At 39.9% G+C, this 18,722-nt stretch overlaps 1 protein-coding gene across 1 annotated transcript in view; it reads right to left on the bottom strand.

Moving 5' to 3' along the window:
* Nucleotides 1-18,722, bottom strand: part of THSD7B (thrombospondin type 1 domain containing 7B) — a 1,129,969-nt gene that overhangs the window by 156,060 nt on the left and 955,187 nt on the right. The window contains exons 16-17 of the mRNA XM_055123230.1: nucleotides 3,956-4,089; nucleotides 695-845 (exon numbers count right to left, since the gene is read on the bottom strand). Coding sequence (XP_054979205.1) covers nucleotides 695-845; nucleotides 3,956-4,089 — 285 coding nt within the window. The remainder of the gene's footprint in view (nucleotides 1-694; nucleotides 846-3,955; nucleotides 4,090-18,722) is intronic.

An 18,722-nucleotide genomic window follows, 5' to 3' on the forward strand; every position in this document is an offset into this window, starting at 1 on the left:
GATACAATTACTCTGCTCCACCTTGTTTTAAAATAGTTTTGACATATTATAAGTATAAAATATTTTTTTAAATCCATGAGAATATTAAGTTGAATCATTCTAATGAAAAAGTATTTATTTTTGTCATAGCTCTCTTGTTTCTTGGATATTTTTTCCCAAAAAAGACAAAAGCAAATGGTTTAGACTTTTTTTTTCACCCTCAGCTTTGGAAGAAATTTAAGGCAGTAAAAAAATACGAAAACCGTCAGTTCTGGGAAATAGTAAAAGGAGAAAATGGATTATCTCTAACAGAAGTTAAATTACAGGGTGAAGTTGAGCAACTAAAACACAATGGATTCTACCAGGAGTAAAAATGAAACAGAACCAAGAGATTAAAATGAGACTCATTTTGGTACTAAAGAAGACCCTTTAACAATGGGAATGTATTCAAATTCCAGTGTGATCATTATAGTCTCATTTTCCTTATCCATGTTCCCATGATAAAGGCTTTAAAAAAAAAGTCTGGCATCTTAAATTGCTCAGTCTAACTAGCTGAAATATTTTTCTTTCCTTCTCCCTTTCTGCTTTTTTAGGCAAAGTGATTCCCCCATGTTACCAGAAGAATGAATTCACTGGGGAGCAGCAGGGAGAAGATATCAAGTACCACAGTGAAGGCAGCAATAGAGAATTAGGGCATTGAAAGGAGAGAATTTACCTGTGGGCATTTACTCCACGATCCCCATTCAGACATAACACATTCATTGGGACACAGAAGAGAACAGGATTGAGTTTCTGGAGGAATTTCAACTTGGTTGCAAAGGCTGCTGTCCACAGTTCTACTTTCGCTATCAGTAATGTTCACACATCTGTAAGGTAGGATCACACAATCACATGGTTACTTCAAACAGTGGAATAACTGAAATGCGTATAGTATATCTAAGGGATTCACACTCAAAGAGAGTTAAGTATAAAGGAAGAACAATAGTGAAAGCAGAAAAAAGCCTTTAACCAGTTGCCCTTCTATGATGAGCCTTGAATTGATGAATTATACAGACTTCTCTCTTCAGAAGAGCAAAAGAGAAGATGACAAGGGACAATTAGTTCTTGAAGAACTTCCCATTTACAGAGACCTGTGATTCAGTTACCAAGATCTAGTACCAAATAAACTTTTCATAGTAACATATCTGGGAGGTTCTTCTTCTGAAAATGAAGTCATCACTTTTTTAATTGCCATTGTCTTGGCAGTCCTGTAACTCTTTAAGACCTATCCTAGATTCTATCTTATATCTCTTAACATCTCCAATGTTTGCTTAACATATATTAAACCATGGAAAAATAATGCAGCAAAACATTGAACGCTGAAGTGTGTGTGAGTTGTCAAGAATCAACAAAAAAAGAATAAAAAAATGAGGTCTTCCTTTTGAAGATATTGGGAAAAAACAGAGGTATTCATAAAAACAACTTTTTATTAATGTCAGTGAATACTTGGCAGTTAAGACATGCTTCAGATATTTAAACTTAAATGTGATCATACATGCACATATATTATGCACCAAATAGACATAGTTTGCTAGGTATGCCACAAGAAAATACCACAGATTTATTGGCTTCAACATCAAAAATATGTTTCTTACAATTCAAAAGTTGGAAATCTGAGATTAAGTTGAAAGAAGGGTTCTTTTTGTTGTGTGGCTGCTTTGGCTGCTTTGATTGTCTCCATGTATCTTTATATAGTCTTTTCCTCCATTTTTCTGTCCTGATTTTCTTTTCTTATAAGGACAATGATCAAATTGGACTTGTGTCCAGACATATGTTCTACTTAACAAAAACCATCTTTTTATACATCCTATCTCCAAACATAAATCTATTTTTGATATTTTGAGGTATATGAGATTAAAATGTCAACATAAACATACGTGGGGCTTAAACCAGTCTATAACATTGCAATATCTGGAAATTGTGTTTATTTTTATATCAGATTATGCAGTTTTGAGTTGAGTGCTCTGGTTGAAAGCCCTTCTTGTTCAAGTATATTTCTCCCCATCCACCTGCCACAATTGTCCGTAGCAATTTGTTAAAGCATTTTTTTCTCTCTGGAGACTGGGTTTTAATATTACTAAGAGGACTAGCTGGGATAAGAATGAGGGATGTGGACCCTCTGCGCCTAAAGACTTTGATTCCAGAGACCTAACACTTTCGGGCATCCAGCGCAGCTTCTAATAAAAATGCACTGGGACTGCGAACTAGGCTTCAGCCCTGTGCTGCCCGGGGGTGGAGTTTTTTCCTCCCCACCCTGTCTTCCTGCACGGAAAATGGCGGCGGCGGCAAAAGGCGGAGGCAGCAACCGCATGGCAGGCGCCATCTTTGAGAATCCTAACCCAGAGGTATTTGATTTCTACACTTGGGGCTCCCAGGGACTCATGGGAAGGGGGTGTAACCAGCACGCCCTCGGCCCAAGTAAATTCGGAGCTGCTGAGAGGGAAACAGACCCTCTGCGCCTAAAGACTTTGATTCCAGAGACCTAACACTTTTGGGCATCCAGCGCAGCTTCTAATAACAATGCACTGGGACTGCAAACTGGGATATACAATTTCTGGTAGAATTTTTCCTGGACTTTATACAGAAATCCAAAACTGACTTAACATCTATAATTGTCAGCAATGTGAAATGGTTCCTTTTGAACAGGTCTGACTTGGGAGGGGGGGGAAACTCCAAATAATAACAGTAAGTTTTTGTTGAAATATTGAAGGTTATTAATGTAGCAGCCACCTCTCTGGACTGTGAACTAAGCAAAAGCCCCACACTGGCCAACTCGGAGTGGTGTACACCATTCTATGAGGCGTGGAATGGGGGATGAGGGTGAGAAAAAAAAAGGGAAAAGGAAAAAGGAAAAAAAAAGAAGAATAGTTATGTACTTGTAGCAGTGGGGCTCCATATCTCTTCATTCCCAGCAATGGAAAACTAATTATCAAATGCTTCCTTGGTAGTAGGTCTGTCTCTCTTAGGTGGAAACTCCAACAACTATAGTGAGTTTTGTGTTGAAATATGGAATGTAATCAAGGTAAACAGAAAATGAAGTGAAATTCATTAGTTATACAGTAGGGGGTAGGGGCGGGGCGGGGGTATACTGGGGTTTTTGGTGGTGGACTATGGGCACTGGTGAAGGGATGGGTGTTTGAATATTGTATAACTGAGACATAAACCTGAGAACTTTGTAAATTTCCACATGGTGATTTAATAAAAAATTTTTTAAAAAAGAATGAGGGATGTGACAGCTTATTTAAATAATACTGGATATGTAAGGTTGTTTAGTCATTTCTAAAATTCATGAGAGAATATGACACAGGAGATAGAGATTTTGAAGATAAAGACCTAGCAGTGCAAAGTTTGTAACAGTCTGAACACACTAATCCCTGGGGTAAAGGACAATGAATGAAAAGAGAGAAACACAACTAGTCTGTTGGCTATTTGCTTTGGCCACTGATTAAATGTGCCTTTATATTTTTAATAGGTACCACTTCTTCTGACATTCCTAACAGTGATTTTGAAGTGCTGAGATTAAGTATCAGGAATGGTGATTATGTATTGAGTTATTAAGTAAGGCACCAGGTAAATTTTCTGTTGCTGAATACCAACCAATGCTTAGAAGTAGGCTCTAATATGAAAACTTACTTCATATAGTACTTACTTCAAATACTCCATGTATATACAAGAAGTATTTGATTTAGAAATTGTGCCTTCTCTGTGCAAATAACTTTCCAACATAGTCAAACTCAGGAAACTGTAAAGATCAGGTCTGCATTGCTATTATGCACATGACAATTCAGGAAACATGCACTTTTCTGGATACTAAAGAAAATCAAAGCCAGAATGTAAAGTCTGGAAATCAGAGTGTACCTGGAAAAGCTAACATCTGTCTTAATAACAATGTATATATTCTAATACCTCATTTCCCAAATGTCTCCATTTCACATACCTGATTTTCCTGGATTGTGTTCCTCCTCCACAGCGCAGGGACCTCAGCTCATTATGGATTTTGCAAGGAGACCATTGTTCTACAACCCAGGAATACTGATTGCACCCACTGTAACATGGGGATGCTTCATGCACCTGTTAAAAACAGGAGAAGGAAAAATATATTTGGAACTGTTCAAGTTATAGAAAAATTGCTGATCTTTTAATAATGCCTGCTGAACATAACAGGAAAATGACAGCCTGTTCCAGACAGCCAAATTACATTCCCAATGTGCCTTCTATATTTGGTTTCTCAGAAATTACTGACTTGCTTAAAAACATACAGGGGAAATCAGCTAAAATACACTGGTATGCCTTGGCAGAAGAGAATAAAGGACAGTCATTTTATATCACCAAGAATAAGAATTCCATTATCATTTCATTTCATCAAAGAGTTCACACAGCATCTACTAGATGGTTTGACTCTCAATTATATGGTATATTGTATTTGCAGATGTACTTTAAAATATCAATTAAAATAAATATATTTAAGGAAAATTTACTCTTCAATATAAAAAGTTCTTAGAATGCATGAGAAAGGTATTATTTGCACTGAAATTTTTCCCGCTGTTTTCTTTTTTTATGCTTCCAAATGACACTGCTAACAAAAAACCATTTAGTCTCCTGGAATTGTGGCTTCAGCTGAATTTAGTTATTCTAGGATGGTTTCAGAGCATAGTTAAACACACATATATCACATACAGCAAACATAGGAAACAGTGTCTGTGCATGGTTACTGACAATACATTTAAATTTTATGGTAAAAACAATGAATCTATTTAGTTAATTAAGTTTCTTCTTATGCATTTCTTTGTAATAATTTTCCTCCTAACAAGGTACCCAGTGGGCAGTCAATTGTGTTTATATGGCTCTTTGAGTCTCAATTTAAAATTCATTACTTCCTCCACAGGAACTTAGCACTCTCTTTTTTTTTAATTTTTAAAATTTTATTGAATCACCATGAGATAGTTACAAGCTATCATGTTTGGGTTACAATCTCACAATGATCAAACACACATCCCTCCACCAGTGCACATTCCCTACCACCAATATACCGGGTATACCCCCCCTTTCCCACCCTCCCCCTGCCTCCATGGAAGACAATATTCCCCATACTCTCTCTCTACTTTTGGACATTATGGCTTGCAACACAGACACTGAGAGGTCATCATGCTTGGTCCATTATCTACTTTTGGCATGCATCTCCCATCCCAACTGGTTCCTCCACCCATCATTTTCTAAGTGATCCCTTCTCTATTCCATCTGTCTTCTACCCTCTGCTCATGAAGCAGTCTTCCAGCTATGGGGCAATCCCCCTTGCCCTTGTATCTACCGTCCTTGGGTGTCAGCCTCATGTGATGCTACCCTACACTCCACAAATGAGTGCAGTTCCTCTATGTCTGTCCCTCTCTTTCTGACTCATTTCACTTAGCATGATGCTCTCCATGTTTATCCATTTATAAGCAAATTTCATGATTTCATCTCTCCTAACAGCTGCATAGTATTCCATTGTGTAGATGTACCAAAGTTTCTTTAATCAGTCATCTGTTTTAGGGCACTGGGGTTCTTTCCATATTTTGGCTATTGTGAACAGTGCTGCAATAAATGTATGGCACAGATGTAATTTCTACTGTGCTCTTTTGCATCCTCTGGATATATTCCCAGAAGTGGTATTGCAGGGTCATATGGAAGCTCAATTTCTAGTTTTTGAAGGACTATCCATATTGTTTTCCAGAAAGGTTGGACCAGTTGGCATTCCCACCAACAGTGAAGGAGTGTCCCTTTTCCCCCACATCCACGCCAGCACTGGTTGCTTTTGTTCTTTTGAATGTGTGCCAGTCTCTGTGGTGTGAGATGATATCATTGTTGTTTTGATTTGCATCTCCCTGATGACTAGGGATGTGGAGCATTTTTTCATGTGCCTTTGGGCCATTTGTATTTCTTTTTTGCGAAAACTTCTGTTCATTTCTTCTCCCCATTTTTTGATGGGGTTGGAGGTTTTTTCTTATACAATTCCACAAGTGTCTTGTACATCCTGGATAGTCATTCCTTATCAGATGGGTATTGGGTAAATATTTTTTTATTTTTTATTTCTTTTTAATTTATTGTATTGAATCACCATGTGGAAAGTTACAAAGTTCTCAGGCTTATGTCTCTGTTATACAATGCTCAAACAACTGTCCCTTCACCAGTGCCCATATTCCACCACCAAAAACCCCAGTATACTTCCCACCCCCGCCCCCCCACTCCCGCCTGCGTAACTGATAAATTTCACTTTTCTCTTTACCTTGATTACATTCCATATTTCAACACAAAACTCATTATTTTTGTTGGAGTTTCAACACAGACTCACTATTTTTGTTGGAATTTATCCCCCAAGAATACAGCCCTATTGACAAGGAAATATTTGATAATGAGTTTTCCACTGATGAGAATGAAGAGATAAAAAGTTGCACAGCAGCGGTAGCAGCCGCACGGTTTACAATTTCTGTATTTTAGTAATTAAGTCCAGAGAGATTTAAATTGGAAATTGAATCATTTCCCTTCCTGGAGCAGCATGGAGCAAAAGCTTAGTTCACAGTCTGGATACATGGTTGCAAGCACTTGCTGGAACCCCAAGTCATATAGCTGGCTCTGGCTCCTGCTCGTTCGGCATCCACGTGATTGTGCAAAGGCATGGCCACCCGGGTCGAATCTCGGCCAGAGCCTGAGCTCCGGCCCCGGCCCGAGACTGCCTGGGTAAATATTTTTTTTCCCATTATTTGGACTCTTTCTTTATTTTGGTCACTGTTTCTTTTGAATATCAGAAGCTTCTTAGTTTGATGTAGTTCCATTTGTTTATGTTCGCTTCCACTTGCATGGTCAGTGCTGTTTCTTCCTTAAAGATGCCTTTAGCTTCAATGTCATGGGGAGTTCTCCCTACATTTTCTTCTATGAACCTTATAGATTTTATGTCTGATATTGAGGTCTTTAACCCACTTTGATCTGACTTTTGTGCCTGGCAATGAGGCAAATATCACCCTGATACCAAAAAACAGATAAAGATACCACAAAGAGAGAGAATTACAGACCGATATCCCTGATGAACTCAGATGCAAAGATCCTCAACAAAATACTAGCAAATAGAATCCAACGACTCATTAAAAAGATTATACACCATGACCAAGTAGGATTCATCCAAGGGATGCAAGGATGGTTTAACATTCGCAAGTCAATCAACATAATTCATCATATTAATAAAAGAAATCACAAAACCATATGATCATAACAATAGATGCAGAGAAAGCATTTGACAAGATTCAGCAGCACCGGTTTATGATGAAAATTCTCAGGAGAATGGGAATCAAAGAAACTTTCCTCAATACAGGAAAAGCCATCTACCAAAAACCCACGGCAAGTATCATTCTCAATGGGGAAAAACTGAAAGTCTTCCCTCTAAGATCGGGCACAAGGCAAGGTTGCCCAATTTCGCCACTCCTATTCAATATAGTATTGGAAGTCCTGGCCATAGCAGTGAGACAAGAAAAAGATATCAAGGGCATACAGATAGGAAAGGAAGAGATCAAGTTATCACTATTCGCAGATGATGTGATACTATACTTGGAAAACCCTAAAGACTCTACAGAAAAGCTCCTAGAAACAATAAGTCGATATAGTAAAGTGACAGGCTACAAAATCAACACCCAAAAGTCCATGGGTTTCTTTTATACAAATAATGAAAGAGAAGAAGGACACATTAAAAAAAACAATCCCATTCACAATAGTACCTCAGAAAATCAAGTACCTTGGAATCAGCTTAACCAAAGAGGTGAAGGACCTATACAAGGAAAATTACAAAACACTACTTCAAGAAATGAAGGAGGATACTAGGAAATGGAGACACATCCCCTGCTCATGGATAGGGAGAATTAACATTATCAAAATGGCAATACTGCCCAAAGCAGTATACAAATTTAATGCAGTCCCTATCAGGATACCCATGACATTTTTCAAAGAAATAGACAAAACACTCCTGAAATTTATATGGGACAATAAACCCCCACGAATACCTAAAGCAATCCTTGGAAAAAAAGAAGATGGGTTGTGTCACCTTCCCCAACTTCAAACTCTACTACAGAGCAGTAGTAATTAAAGCAGCATGCTATTGGGATAAAAAAAAAACCACAGACCAATGGAACAGAGTTGAATTTCCTGCCACAGACCGCCAAATATATGGCCACTTAATCATTGACAGAGGAGCAAGAAATGCAAAGTGGAACAAGGAAAGCCTCTTCAACAAGTGGTTCTGGAAAAACTGGATAGCTACCTGCAAAAAAATGAACTGGGACTTAACACTCTCTCTTGACAAGAAAAAGAAAATTGTTTCCTTGTATACTTTGTTAATATAAATCACAATGATGGCTCTAGTAAAGCTTGGTGATGAAGAATGGTTCAACTTATTACCAAAAACAGCAAATTAATGCTTTTTTCATTTAAATAAGAATGTATTCCTGAGTCCTTGCCTTTCTAATTCCATAAAATTGTAACTGGTGACAAGCAACGCTATCCAAGCACAACCACTACTTGCAAGTTTATACTAAATGCAAGGGAAAGCACAATGTAAGGAGATAATCAGAAAACAAGATTGGAGCACTGTCAGGATGTTAGATGGAAATCAACCAAGAAAAGGTTATTTGCAAGACTACATCTGAGTAATCACAAATAATGTCAGAAACTATTTTTAACTGTGGATTGTATTTGGCTTTCTCATGTAGAGCTCACAAGTATAAGGGAAAGCACAAAATGAAAAGTATGTAAGGGCAAAATGAAAAGGGATGGGAAAATAGAAGTAGAAATGGGTATGATAAAAATAAGAAATTAAAAAAGAAAAGAATCACATTTTCATGCTGTGGATGCTGAAAAAAGAGAATTAACCTTGGTAGCCCCTGCTTGTTTTCCCTGAGAAGGGAATGCACATGAGAAAAACTGGGCATGTGGGAGCGCCATGTCCTGGCAGCTGACCCTGTAAAGGGGGAACGAAGGGAAGGCTGCACCTGATCCGCCTTGGCCAGGCCAGGAGCCACAATCTCCTTCCTGAGAGAGTTCAAAGAACTGCCTTCATGTGCAGCTGCAAAGCAGAAAAACAGATAACGTAGCTTGCTCAACTTGTAACCTTTGGCTTTTCCATGGAGTGTTCACTGCATACTATAAAAGAAAGTGAGGTTTGGAATAAAGTTGCTGTATGTTTCATACAGTCCTCCCTGGCCTGTCTTCATCTCTCATTCCCTCTCTCCTGCTGATATTCAACTAGCTTCGTGGGATGCAGCAATTGGGAAAGGCAATCCCCTGTTTCTGTCAACTCAGCAGACATGTCCATAAACCACCTCTGCTGGCGCCAGATAATCTCATCATTGGTCATGGTCCAGAGTCGCATGCCCTTCTCTCCTGGAAGAGAGCATAACATGACACTTGCCATAACCATGCCACTGCACACATGCCAGGCTGTTTCATTCTGGGTGCTCCAGACAGAAGCAAGTGAGAACCCTCCCTGGCCCAAGGGACCCAGCTCTGGCAGCCAAAACCCTCCATTACTCAACCACCTCCATGCTTACAGCTGCTCTCCACATGCTTGGGCTGAGCCTCAACCATGAGTGAGCCTATTCCTAGACGGCATGGCTGCAAATATCTCATACTTCACATCACCCATACTCCAAGAGTACTGCACCAAATTTGATGGGGTTCAAAGGAGGAGGCAACCAATCTTAGAGGAATTTTTTTACATATATATACATGCACACACATGTATGTATATATATGTACACAAGGTTCAACTTTTAACATGTTAGTGATCTCTTATCATCATCAGCATCAGCATCATCATCCTTCTGTTGATTGTCGAATTTCTCGAGTGGTCTCAGTAACGTTTCCATTCGTCCTAGCCCTGAGATTTTAGAATCCTATCTTTACTCATCCTTTCCAATGGTGCTGCATTGGAAGTTCTTTCAGGGTCAGGGAATGAGATCCATCATTGTTACTGGTTTTGGCATATGAATATGCCATGTGGAGTTTGCAAGGCTCTCCCATGTGGGCAGGAAACTCTTGGTAGCTTGCCAGGTTCTCTCAGAGGGAGAACTAGGCTATAAGATGTCTTCCAGGAGCTTGGTTTTACAGCCTCTGAATGTTGGCCATTGGTTGGATTACACGACGCTGGAGGCAGTCCCTGGGTGTGACCACCTAGCTACTGAAAAATGGGGAATCTGGGTGGTGGAAGAAGCCCAGGCACAGTACAAGCAGGCTTGGAGGTCTTAGTCCCGGGTCCCACACACCAGGGGTCCTCTGCCGGTTCCTTCATGCGTGAGGCTTGTCTGTATGTGTGGAGAGGGCCTTGAGCATGGCTGTGGCTGGGTTCCGGATGTCTTCAGCCCTGGGCTCTTGCCCGGGGTAGGGAGGGAATCTGAAACCCACCCCTTCCAAGAGGCCCCAGGGAAGACAGCCAGGCACAGGGGCAAGAGAGACTCTGAAAGTGATCTCTTACAGAAGGGTTTAATGTCCTCTGGGTAAAATACAACAATATTCACACTCTTTTCTCTCAGGAAACTTTTTTGTAGAATTTTCAGTGGTTTTTCATAACAAACAATACAAAATATATTACTTTGGTTCTGCTTTTGGGCAGGGGCTGGAGTTTGGGATGGAAACATTTGAAATATGGTGGTGGGAAGGTGTAATGGTAGTGGGATTGGTGTTTGAATAATAAATGCAATCAAATATTGTGAACTACTTTATAAAATTAAAAAAGAAATCTGTGTGAATTGTCTCTTTAGAGTTCTTATCTAGTAGGTAAGGAATTTAATCCAGGGGACCAAAAACCAACAAAAATGGCAGCGGGCATAGAAGAATAAAAATCAACTAATCAGAAACCCAAAGTTCTCTTCCATTAGTCCTTTGTATTCTGGCTATTACACATTTCTATTTAGTTGCTACTTATAGCTTTATAATGAAAATGTGTTAACACATGGAACTTAGCAGTGAATCATAGGGAAATGTTCTGAAGGAGAGAAGTGAGCCATGAGAAAGTTAAATGAAGATCATTTCTAAATGGCCCAAATTAGGATGAAAATAATTGGGATCTATTTGCTAAAAAGTGTTACTGGAAAACCTAAATCCCTTGATAGTGATAATGTTTCATTCTTCTAGTAATGAGCCCTATTTATTATTTCATTGAAGAATGATGCTATAACTTTGCTAGTTCCAAAATCATATCACAAACTCACTCACTGATTCAGCCTTAATATTTATTAAAAAGCTTCTACTCATTATAATTGACCAAATTTATTAAACACAATTTGCTTATGCTATTCTTCACCATGCCAGATTCCCTGTTATAACTTGGAAACAAGGTCTTGTGGAGGCTCAATGATTTGTTTGCTGCATATCAGAATTAAGGATATCAGAAGGAAGGAAGGGAGGAAGGAAGGAAGGAAGGAAGGAAGGAAGGAAGGAAGGAAGGAAGGAAGGAAGGAAGGAAGGAAGGAAGGAAGGAAGGGAAGGAGGGAGGGAGGTAGGAAGGAAGGAAGGGAGGGAGGGAAGGGAGGGAGGGAAGGGAGGGAGGAGGGAAGGGAGGTGGGAAGGTAGGAAGGAAGGAAGGGAGGGAGGGAAGGGAGGGAGGGAAGGGAGGGAGGGAAGGGAGGGAGGAGGGAAGGGAGGTGGGAAGGTAGGAAGGAAGGAAGGAAGGAAGGAAGGAAGGAAGGAAGGAAGGAAAGAAGGAAGGAAGGAAGGAAGGGAGGGAGGGAGGGAGGGAGGAAGGAAGGAAGGAAGGAAGGAAATAAGGAAGGGAGGAACGAAGGAAGGAAGGGAGGAAAAAAGGAAGGAAGGAAGGAAGGGAGGAACGAAGGAAGGAAGGGAGGAAAAAAGGAAGGAAGGAAGGAAGGAAAGAAGGAAGGAAGGAAGGAAGGAAGGGAGGGAGGGAGGGAGGGAGGGAGGGAGGGAGGAAGGAAGGGAGGGAGGGAGGAAGGGAGGGAGGAATGAAGGAAGGAAGGGAGGGAGGGAGGGAGGAATGAAGGTAGGAAGAGAGGAAAAAAGGAAGGAAAAGAAAGAAGGAAGGGAGGAAGGGAGGGAGGGAGGGAGGGAAGGAAGGAAGGGAGGGAGGGACGAAGGGAGGGAGAGAGGAAGGGAGTGAGGGAGGGAAGGAGGAAGGAAGGAAGGAAGGAAGGAAGGAAGGAAGGAAGGAAGGAAGGAAGGAAGGAAGGAAGGAAGGAAGGAAGGAAGGAAGGAAGGAAGGGAAGGAGGGAGGGAGGGAGGAAGGAAGGAAGGGAGGGAGGGAGGGAGGGAGGGAGGGAGGGAAAGGAGGGAGGAAGGGAGGGAGGAAGGAAGGAAGGAAGGAAGGAAGGAAGGGAGGGAGGGAGGAAAGGAGGGAGGGAGGGAGGGAGGGAGGAAGGGAGGGAGGGAAGGAAGGAAGGGAGGGAAGAAGGAATGAAGGAAGGGAGGCAGGAAGGGAGGAAGGATATCAGAATTTTAGAGTGAAAGGCTAAATAATGTATACAACCCAACAACAAATACTCTAATTAAACCCAAACCAAAGAAATTAAACCCCAGTTTTACATAGCAACACCCTTTGCTACAGTGAAGATACTTAAAATAGTTAGAACCCCTCAGATTAAAATAACAATAATTTCAAACTACATTGGAGATCAGAGATTTCTGCAAGTTAGATCTAGGCTTCACACATTGGAATTACTAGGATAAGTGAGATTGATAAGTCATTATCAGTTTCCTTCTCTACACTATACCCCTTTATCCCAAATCATCCCTATTTCTTTTAATCTAGAAATTTAGTTATACTATCTTCCATTACAACTTGATCTCATTGATTGGAAAGTATCACGTAATGCAAATGTTTCTTGCTTCAATATTTGTTACTTATGTATTTATCCTGTTCACTGTGTAATATACACAATGCTAAAGTTTAGTTCTAACACAACTCTACCCCACTGTACCCCTTTACAACTATATGAATTAGCAGTTCCTGGTCTACAAATATTTTATGCAGAATTTTTTAGTATATATCCCATACTTACTATCAAACATTGTTATGATTTGAGTAATCAAACATTGCTATGATTTGAATAATTTGAGTAATATAATTGTGCCAGTAAACCTTGATTTGATTAAGTAAAGCTTAATAGTAAGTAAACATTAGTAAACAAACAACTTTAAAAGAAAACCCAAAATAAATCCTTTGTATCTTATGTATGTAAAGACTAGAGTTCAAAAAGATTTTTGAATTCCTCCCTAGTGATGCTAATTGTATATAAGTTCCGCTTTTTAAGCTGTTTGAGCACATCTCTGTGCACTAATATATAATCAATTTTTTCAATGGCAAATTGATACTAATAATATTTATAAATTTCCCAAACAGTAAAATAAAAACAAATTTAAAAGATGGTTATATAATAAATAATTTTTAGTCCAAAATGTTTTATGGCATTTGATGTTCTATATGAATTCAACTTTCAGAATTTAAAAATGTCTCAGAAAATCCCATGTTTTTTTTTTAAGACAAGGCTTTTATCATATGGAAGATTACAATTTTGCCTGTATGTGATGGTGAGTTAAACAGTATTTAGACCTTTTTTGGGGGGATTCCCAGCTGTGGTCAAGAGTTCAGAGTTCAAACTCAGCAAAGCTTCCTGGTACTAGCATGTCTAACTGCTGTTTACATCCAGTTATGTGGTATCGTTCAGACCAGGAAGTAATAAGGGATGCCAGTGCTACACTTTATAATACAGGGGTGGAGCATGGTTTAAGAGAAATTAAACTCAGGTTCTAAAGTATTGCAAGCAAGGCATATGCTCCATTACTTTAAATATCTTTTTTGGCCCTTCACAGATGTTTTAAATTGGTATCTGTAGGAAATCTTTTTATACTGTCATATTGTATTATGAATTTTCCAAGGTGGAAGTATTTGGGGTCAGAATTTTCTAGAAATCTGAAGTCCAAAGATTCTTATATAGGAGTATATAACTTATATAAGAGTATATATATATATATGTCCAAAGATTCTTATATAAGAGTATATAATTGTAAATTTATTCCAAGTGCTCAAGTCTGACGGACCTGGTGTACTTTTTCTAGAAGTTTTTGCATAGTAGTTCCTGTGGTAGCAGAACAAAAGAAAATAGTTCCCCAGATTGCCCTAATTTTATGGATACATTTGTTTTAAAGGTGCTGGATGACATTGGTTTGTCCTTCCTGCTCCCACAGGGAGCTTAGGTTTGTTGAGTTATACCCATCACAGTGCTCCCGAAGCACACTTAATTCCATCAGGAACTCCTAATTCTCTGTGTTTACTTTAACCTCTTCTTTGTGCCCATCTCCCCCTATCTGTTAATCACTTATAACCCCAAATCAGACCCTGTAACTTGTAAATTCAAATTCTTCTAAGGGCTCTGGATTTTGTTTCTAAGTGAAATATTGCTTTTCTCTTTCCTTTATGTCCTGTGCATAATTTACTTTAGAGCAATGTCCTTTTTAGATACAGGAAGACAGTTAATGCTAACTTGGGAGTTAATTGACTCCAAATAACATTTACTCCTGAGCACCCATCATACTGTCTTGACTGAAGTCTCAGTTGCCCTTCTTCCCAACACCCCCAAAAGGAGGGTCCCAGCAAGGGACCTACATGGACCCAGGGAAAGCTGTAAGCTACCTTGGCAACAAAAAGGGACAGGCTAAGCACCATAAGAAGTACAGTAAATTAAGAGCACGGTTATAGAACAAATTCTGTTATGACCCAAAAGAGAAATAACTGAATAAAGACTCTACTGGGGTTAGGAAAGACTAACCTGGCCTGAGGAATGTAGTCTGGCATCTATAGCAAGATGTCCCCTGGAAGAGACACCCTTTGAGCTTAATAAATCTCTTACTGTGTTCATAAAAAATGACAAGAAGTATTACTAAGAAATAAATTTAATATGATAATTTAAATGGATTGGGCTGGAGCAATAGCATAGTGGTTGGGCTTTCGCCTTTCACAAGGCCGACCCATGTTCGATTCCTCCACCCCTCTCGGAGAGCCCGGCAAGCTACTGAGAGTATGGAGCCCGCATGGCAGAGCCTGGCAAGCTACCTGTCCATACTGGATATGCCAAAAACAGTAACAAATAAGTCTCTCAATGAGAGACGTTACTGGTGCCCGCTCGAACAAATCGATGAGCAACGGGATGACAGTGACAGTGAATTCAAATGGATTATAAGCTAAGGAAAGAGAAAGAAATATGCCCTTAGATGGAATTCTGCCCTTGGGCATATCTCTTAGTGATCCAGAGTGCTTAACACCCAGATGAGATTTTGTCCTTGAGTTAGTCTTCCCCCAAAGAAGGGCTTTATGTCTGTTTATTATTATGATAACATTCAGCCATACCACTGTTCATGATTTCTGTAGAACGAATGCTGTGAGACTTGAATAAATAGTCACTGATTACTAACCAGCCTATGGCCCCATTCCTTTGTTCCTTAATCTCTCACTGTCAGCTGGCTGGGGGAACAGTTCTTGGCCATCAAACTCATACACGCTTAACTCACAGAAGGCATACTATTGATTGCACATTGTATGTTTGACATTTAAAAAAGTTAAACATTGACATTTAAAAAATCTAAATCTAAAAATGAGCATAGTAGTGCTGAATAATTTTTATTTTATAGGCAGATAAGGAAAGAATATATAAGGGAGAAGACAAGATGGACAGAAGAAACAGGGAGCAGGATTCAAGAAGGTCTGAGTATGTGGGGGGGTGTGAAGAAGTGATATGGCCAAATATCCAGACCACAGAGTCGACACTGAAAACAAAGAGATTCAAAGGTAAACAACCAAAATTAAAGATGCACCTGTAAGGTGGTAGGCTGGGGTGGGAAGAACTGGGGAAGCCTGGATGACGGTGAAGATGGTGGTGTGACTGGTGTTGGAACCGGTATGTCTAAAACACAAATATGAATAACTTGTAAATCATGGTGCTTTAATATAAAAATACTATGGAAAAATAAACCCCACTCAGCATTATTAGGTTCATTTCTAGAACTGGAGCAATAAAGTTTATGGCCATTAATTCTTTTTTTTTTAATAATACTGCTGGTAGTAATATTCTCCAGGTCCTATGAACACTGATATTCAAGCTAGACATTCAGATTCTGAGAACTGAAGCACTAATTACCAGGGGTCTGTATCAAACTCTGTCTGAATGTTTGATGAATAATATAATCTCAAACATGTTAGTACTACCACTTGTTAAATTAATGTAGGCAATGTTGTGATTAATGAACCTTTAATTCCATTAGAAAGCACTGCTTAATTTGAATCACTCAACAGAAAATTTCTCATTCCAGCCTAACTATAAGATCCTGATATTAAACACTCAGACAGCTATTTCCTATATATAAAGAGAAAAACTAAACTAACAAACAGGCTATTCCTTAAAATGACATTAGACCCTCTGCGCCTAAAGACTTTGATTCCAGAGACTTCTTACAGCAATGAACTGGGACTGCAAGCTGGGCTATGCAATTTCTGGCAGAATTTTCCCTGGACTTTATACAGAAATCCAAAACCGCGCGGATGCTGCCGCGTCCGCGCGACTTAACATTTATAATTGTCAGCAATGTGAAACGGTTCCTTTTGAACAGGTCTGACTTGGGAGGGGGGGGAAACTCCAAATAATAACAGTAAGTCTTTGTTGAAATATTGAAGGTTATTAATGTAGCAGCCACCTCTCTGGACTGTGAACTAAGCAAAAGCCCCACACTGGCCAACTCGGAGTGGTGTACACCATTCTATGAGGCACGGGAAGGGGGGTGAGGGGGAAAAAAAAAAGGGAAAAGGAAAAAGGAAAAAAAAAGAGTTATGTACTTGGAGCAGTGGGGCTACATATATCTCCATTCCCAGCAATGGAAAACTAATTATCAAATGCTTCCTTGGTAGTAGGTCTGTCTTTCTTGGGGGGAAACTCCAACAACTATAGTGAGTTTTGTGTTGAAATATGGAATGTAATCAAGGTAAAGAGCAAATGAAGTGAAACTCATTAGTCATAGAGTAGGGGGTAGGGGGGTGGGGGCGGGGGTATACTGGGGTTTTTGGTGGTGGAATATGGGCACTGGTGAAGGGATGGGTGTTTGAATATTGTATAACTGAGACATAAACCTGAGAACTTTGTAACTTTTCACATGGTGATTTAATAAAAAGTTAATTTAAAAAATGACATCAGACTATATCTTTATTAGTGATATGCTATACACAGAGACACTTTCAAAAAGTATATATTTTGTTGGAATATAAAATATATACTTTATTGGAATATATTTTATTGGAATTGCAATATATTTTATTGGAAAGTTCCAAACTCCAAATCTTTTGTTTGGTCTATTTGGGGGTCACAGTTAATGGTCCTCAGGGCTTATTCCCAGCTCCATTCCTATGGATTATTTCTGTTGAGTTATATGTGCTACTGGGGATCAAATAGGGATCAGAAATATACAAGACCTTAACCATGTAATACTAACTATGGTCCCTAAACTCCATATTCTTTAATTTTCATTTTTTAATTTTATTTTGTTATTCACTCCAGTCTGGGAAGGACGTTTGCCTTGTACATGACCACCTGGGTTTGATTCCTCTGTCCCTCTCAGAGAGCCTGGCAAACTACTGAGAGTATCCCGCCTGCATGGCAGAGCCTGGAAAACTCCCCATGGCATATTTGATATGCCCAAAACAGTAACAAGTCTCACAATGGAGGTATTACTGGTGCCCACTTGAGAAAATTGATAAACAACAGGATTACAGTGCTAAGGTGCTCTTTGTTATTCATTTGTTTTTGGTGCCACACTGGCAGTACTCAGAGATTATTCCTGCTTCTGTGCACAGAAATCACTGTGGTGCTTGAAAAACCTTATGCAGTGTTGTGGATCAAAACTGGCTCAGCTGCAGCAAGGCAAACACCTTGATGGTTGAACTATCACTCTTGCACAGCTTTAAATTCTTAAGTGGTTAAATGTGATCACTCCCATTTGAGGTAAATATCACTGAAGTAATTTAGGCATAGTCTTCAAAATGAAAATAAGCAGGCCTCTGGAGTGACAGTACCATGGGTAGAAATTTTGCCTTGACACAGCCAGTCCATATTTGATCATCAGCATTCCCATTCCTGAGCACCGCCAGGAGTGCATAGTCAGGAGTAACCACTAAGCATTGCCAGGTGTGACCCAAAATCAAAGCAGAAGAATTTTCTTTTGAGGGAGGAAGGAAGGAAGGAAGGAAGGAAGGAAGGAAGGAAGGAAGGAAGGAAGGAAGGAAGGAAGGAAGGAAGGAAGGAAGGAAGGAAGGAAGGAAGGAAGGAAGGAAAAAGGAAAGAAGGAAGGAAGGAAGGGAGGGAGGAGGGAAGGAAGGAAGGAAGGAAGGAAGGAAGGAAGGGAGGAAGGAAGGAAGGGAGGGAGGGAAGAAGGAAGGAAGGAAGGGAGGAAAAAAGGAAGGAAGGAAGGAAGGAAGGAAGGAAGGGAGGGAGGGAGGGAGGGAGGGAGGGAGGAAGGGAGGGAGGGAAGGAGGAAGGGAGGGAGGAAGGTAGGGATGAAGGAAGGAAGGAAGGAAGGAAGGAAGGAAGGGAGGGAGGGAGGGAGGGAGGGAGGAAGGAAAGGAGGAAGGAAGGGAGGGAGGGAAGGAGGAAGGAAGGAAGGGAGGGAGGGAGGGAGGAATGAAGGAAGGAAGGGAG

Source organism: Sorex araneus, chromosome X (assembly GCF_027595985.1).
Source record: "Sorex araneus isolate mSorAra2 chromosome X, mSorAra2.pri, whole genome shotgun sequence".
Taxonomy (NCBI): Eukaryota; Metazoa; Chordata; class Mammalia; order Eulipotyphla; family Soricidae; genus Sorex; species Sorex araneus.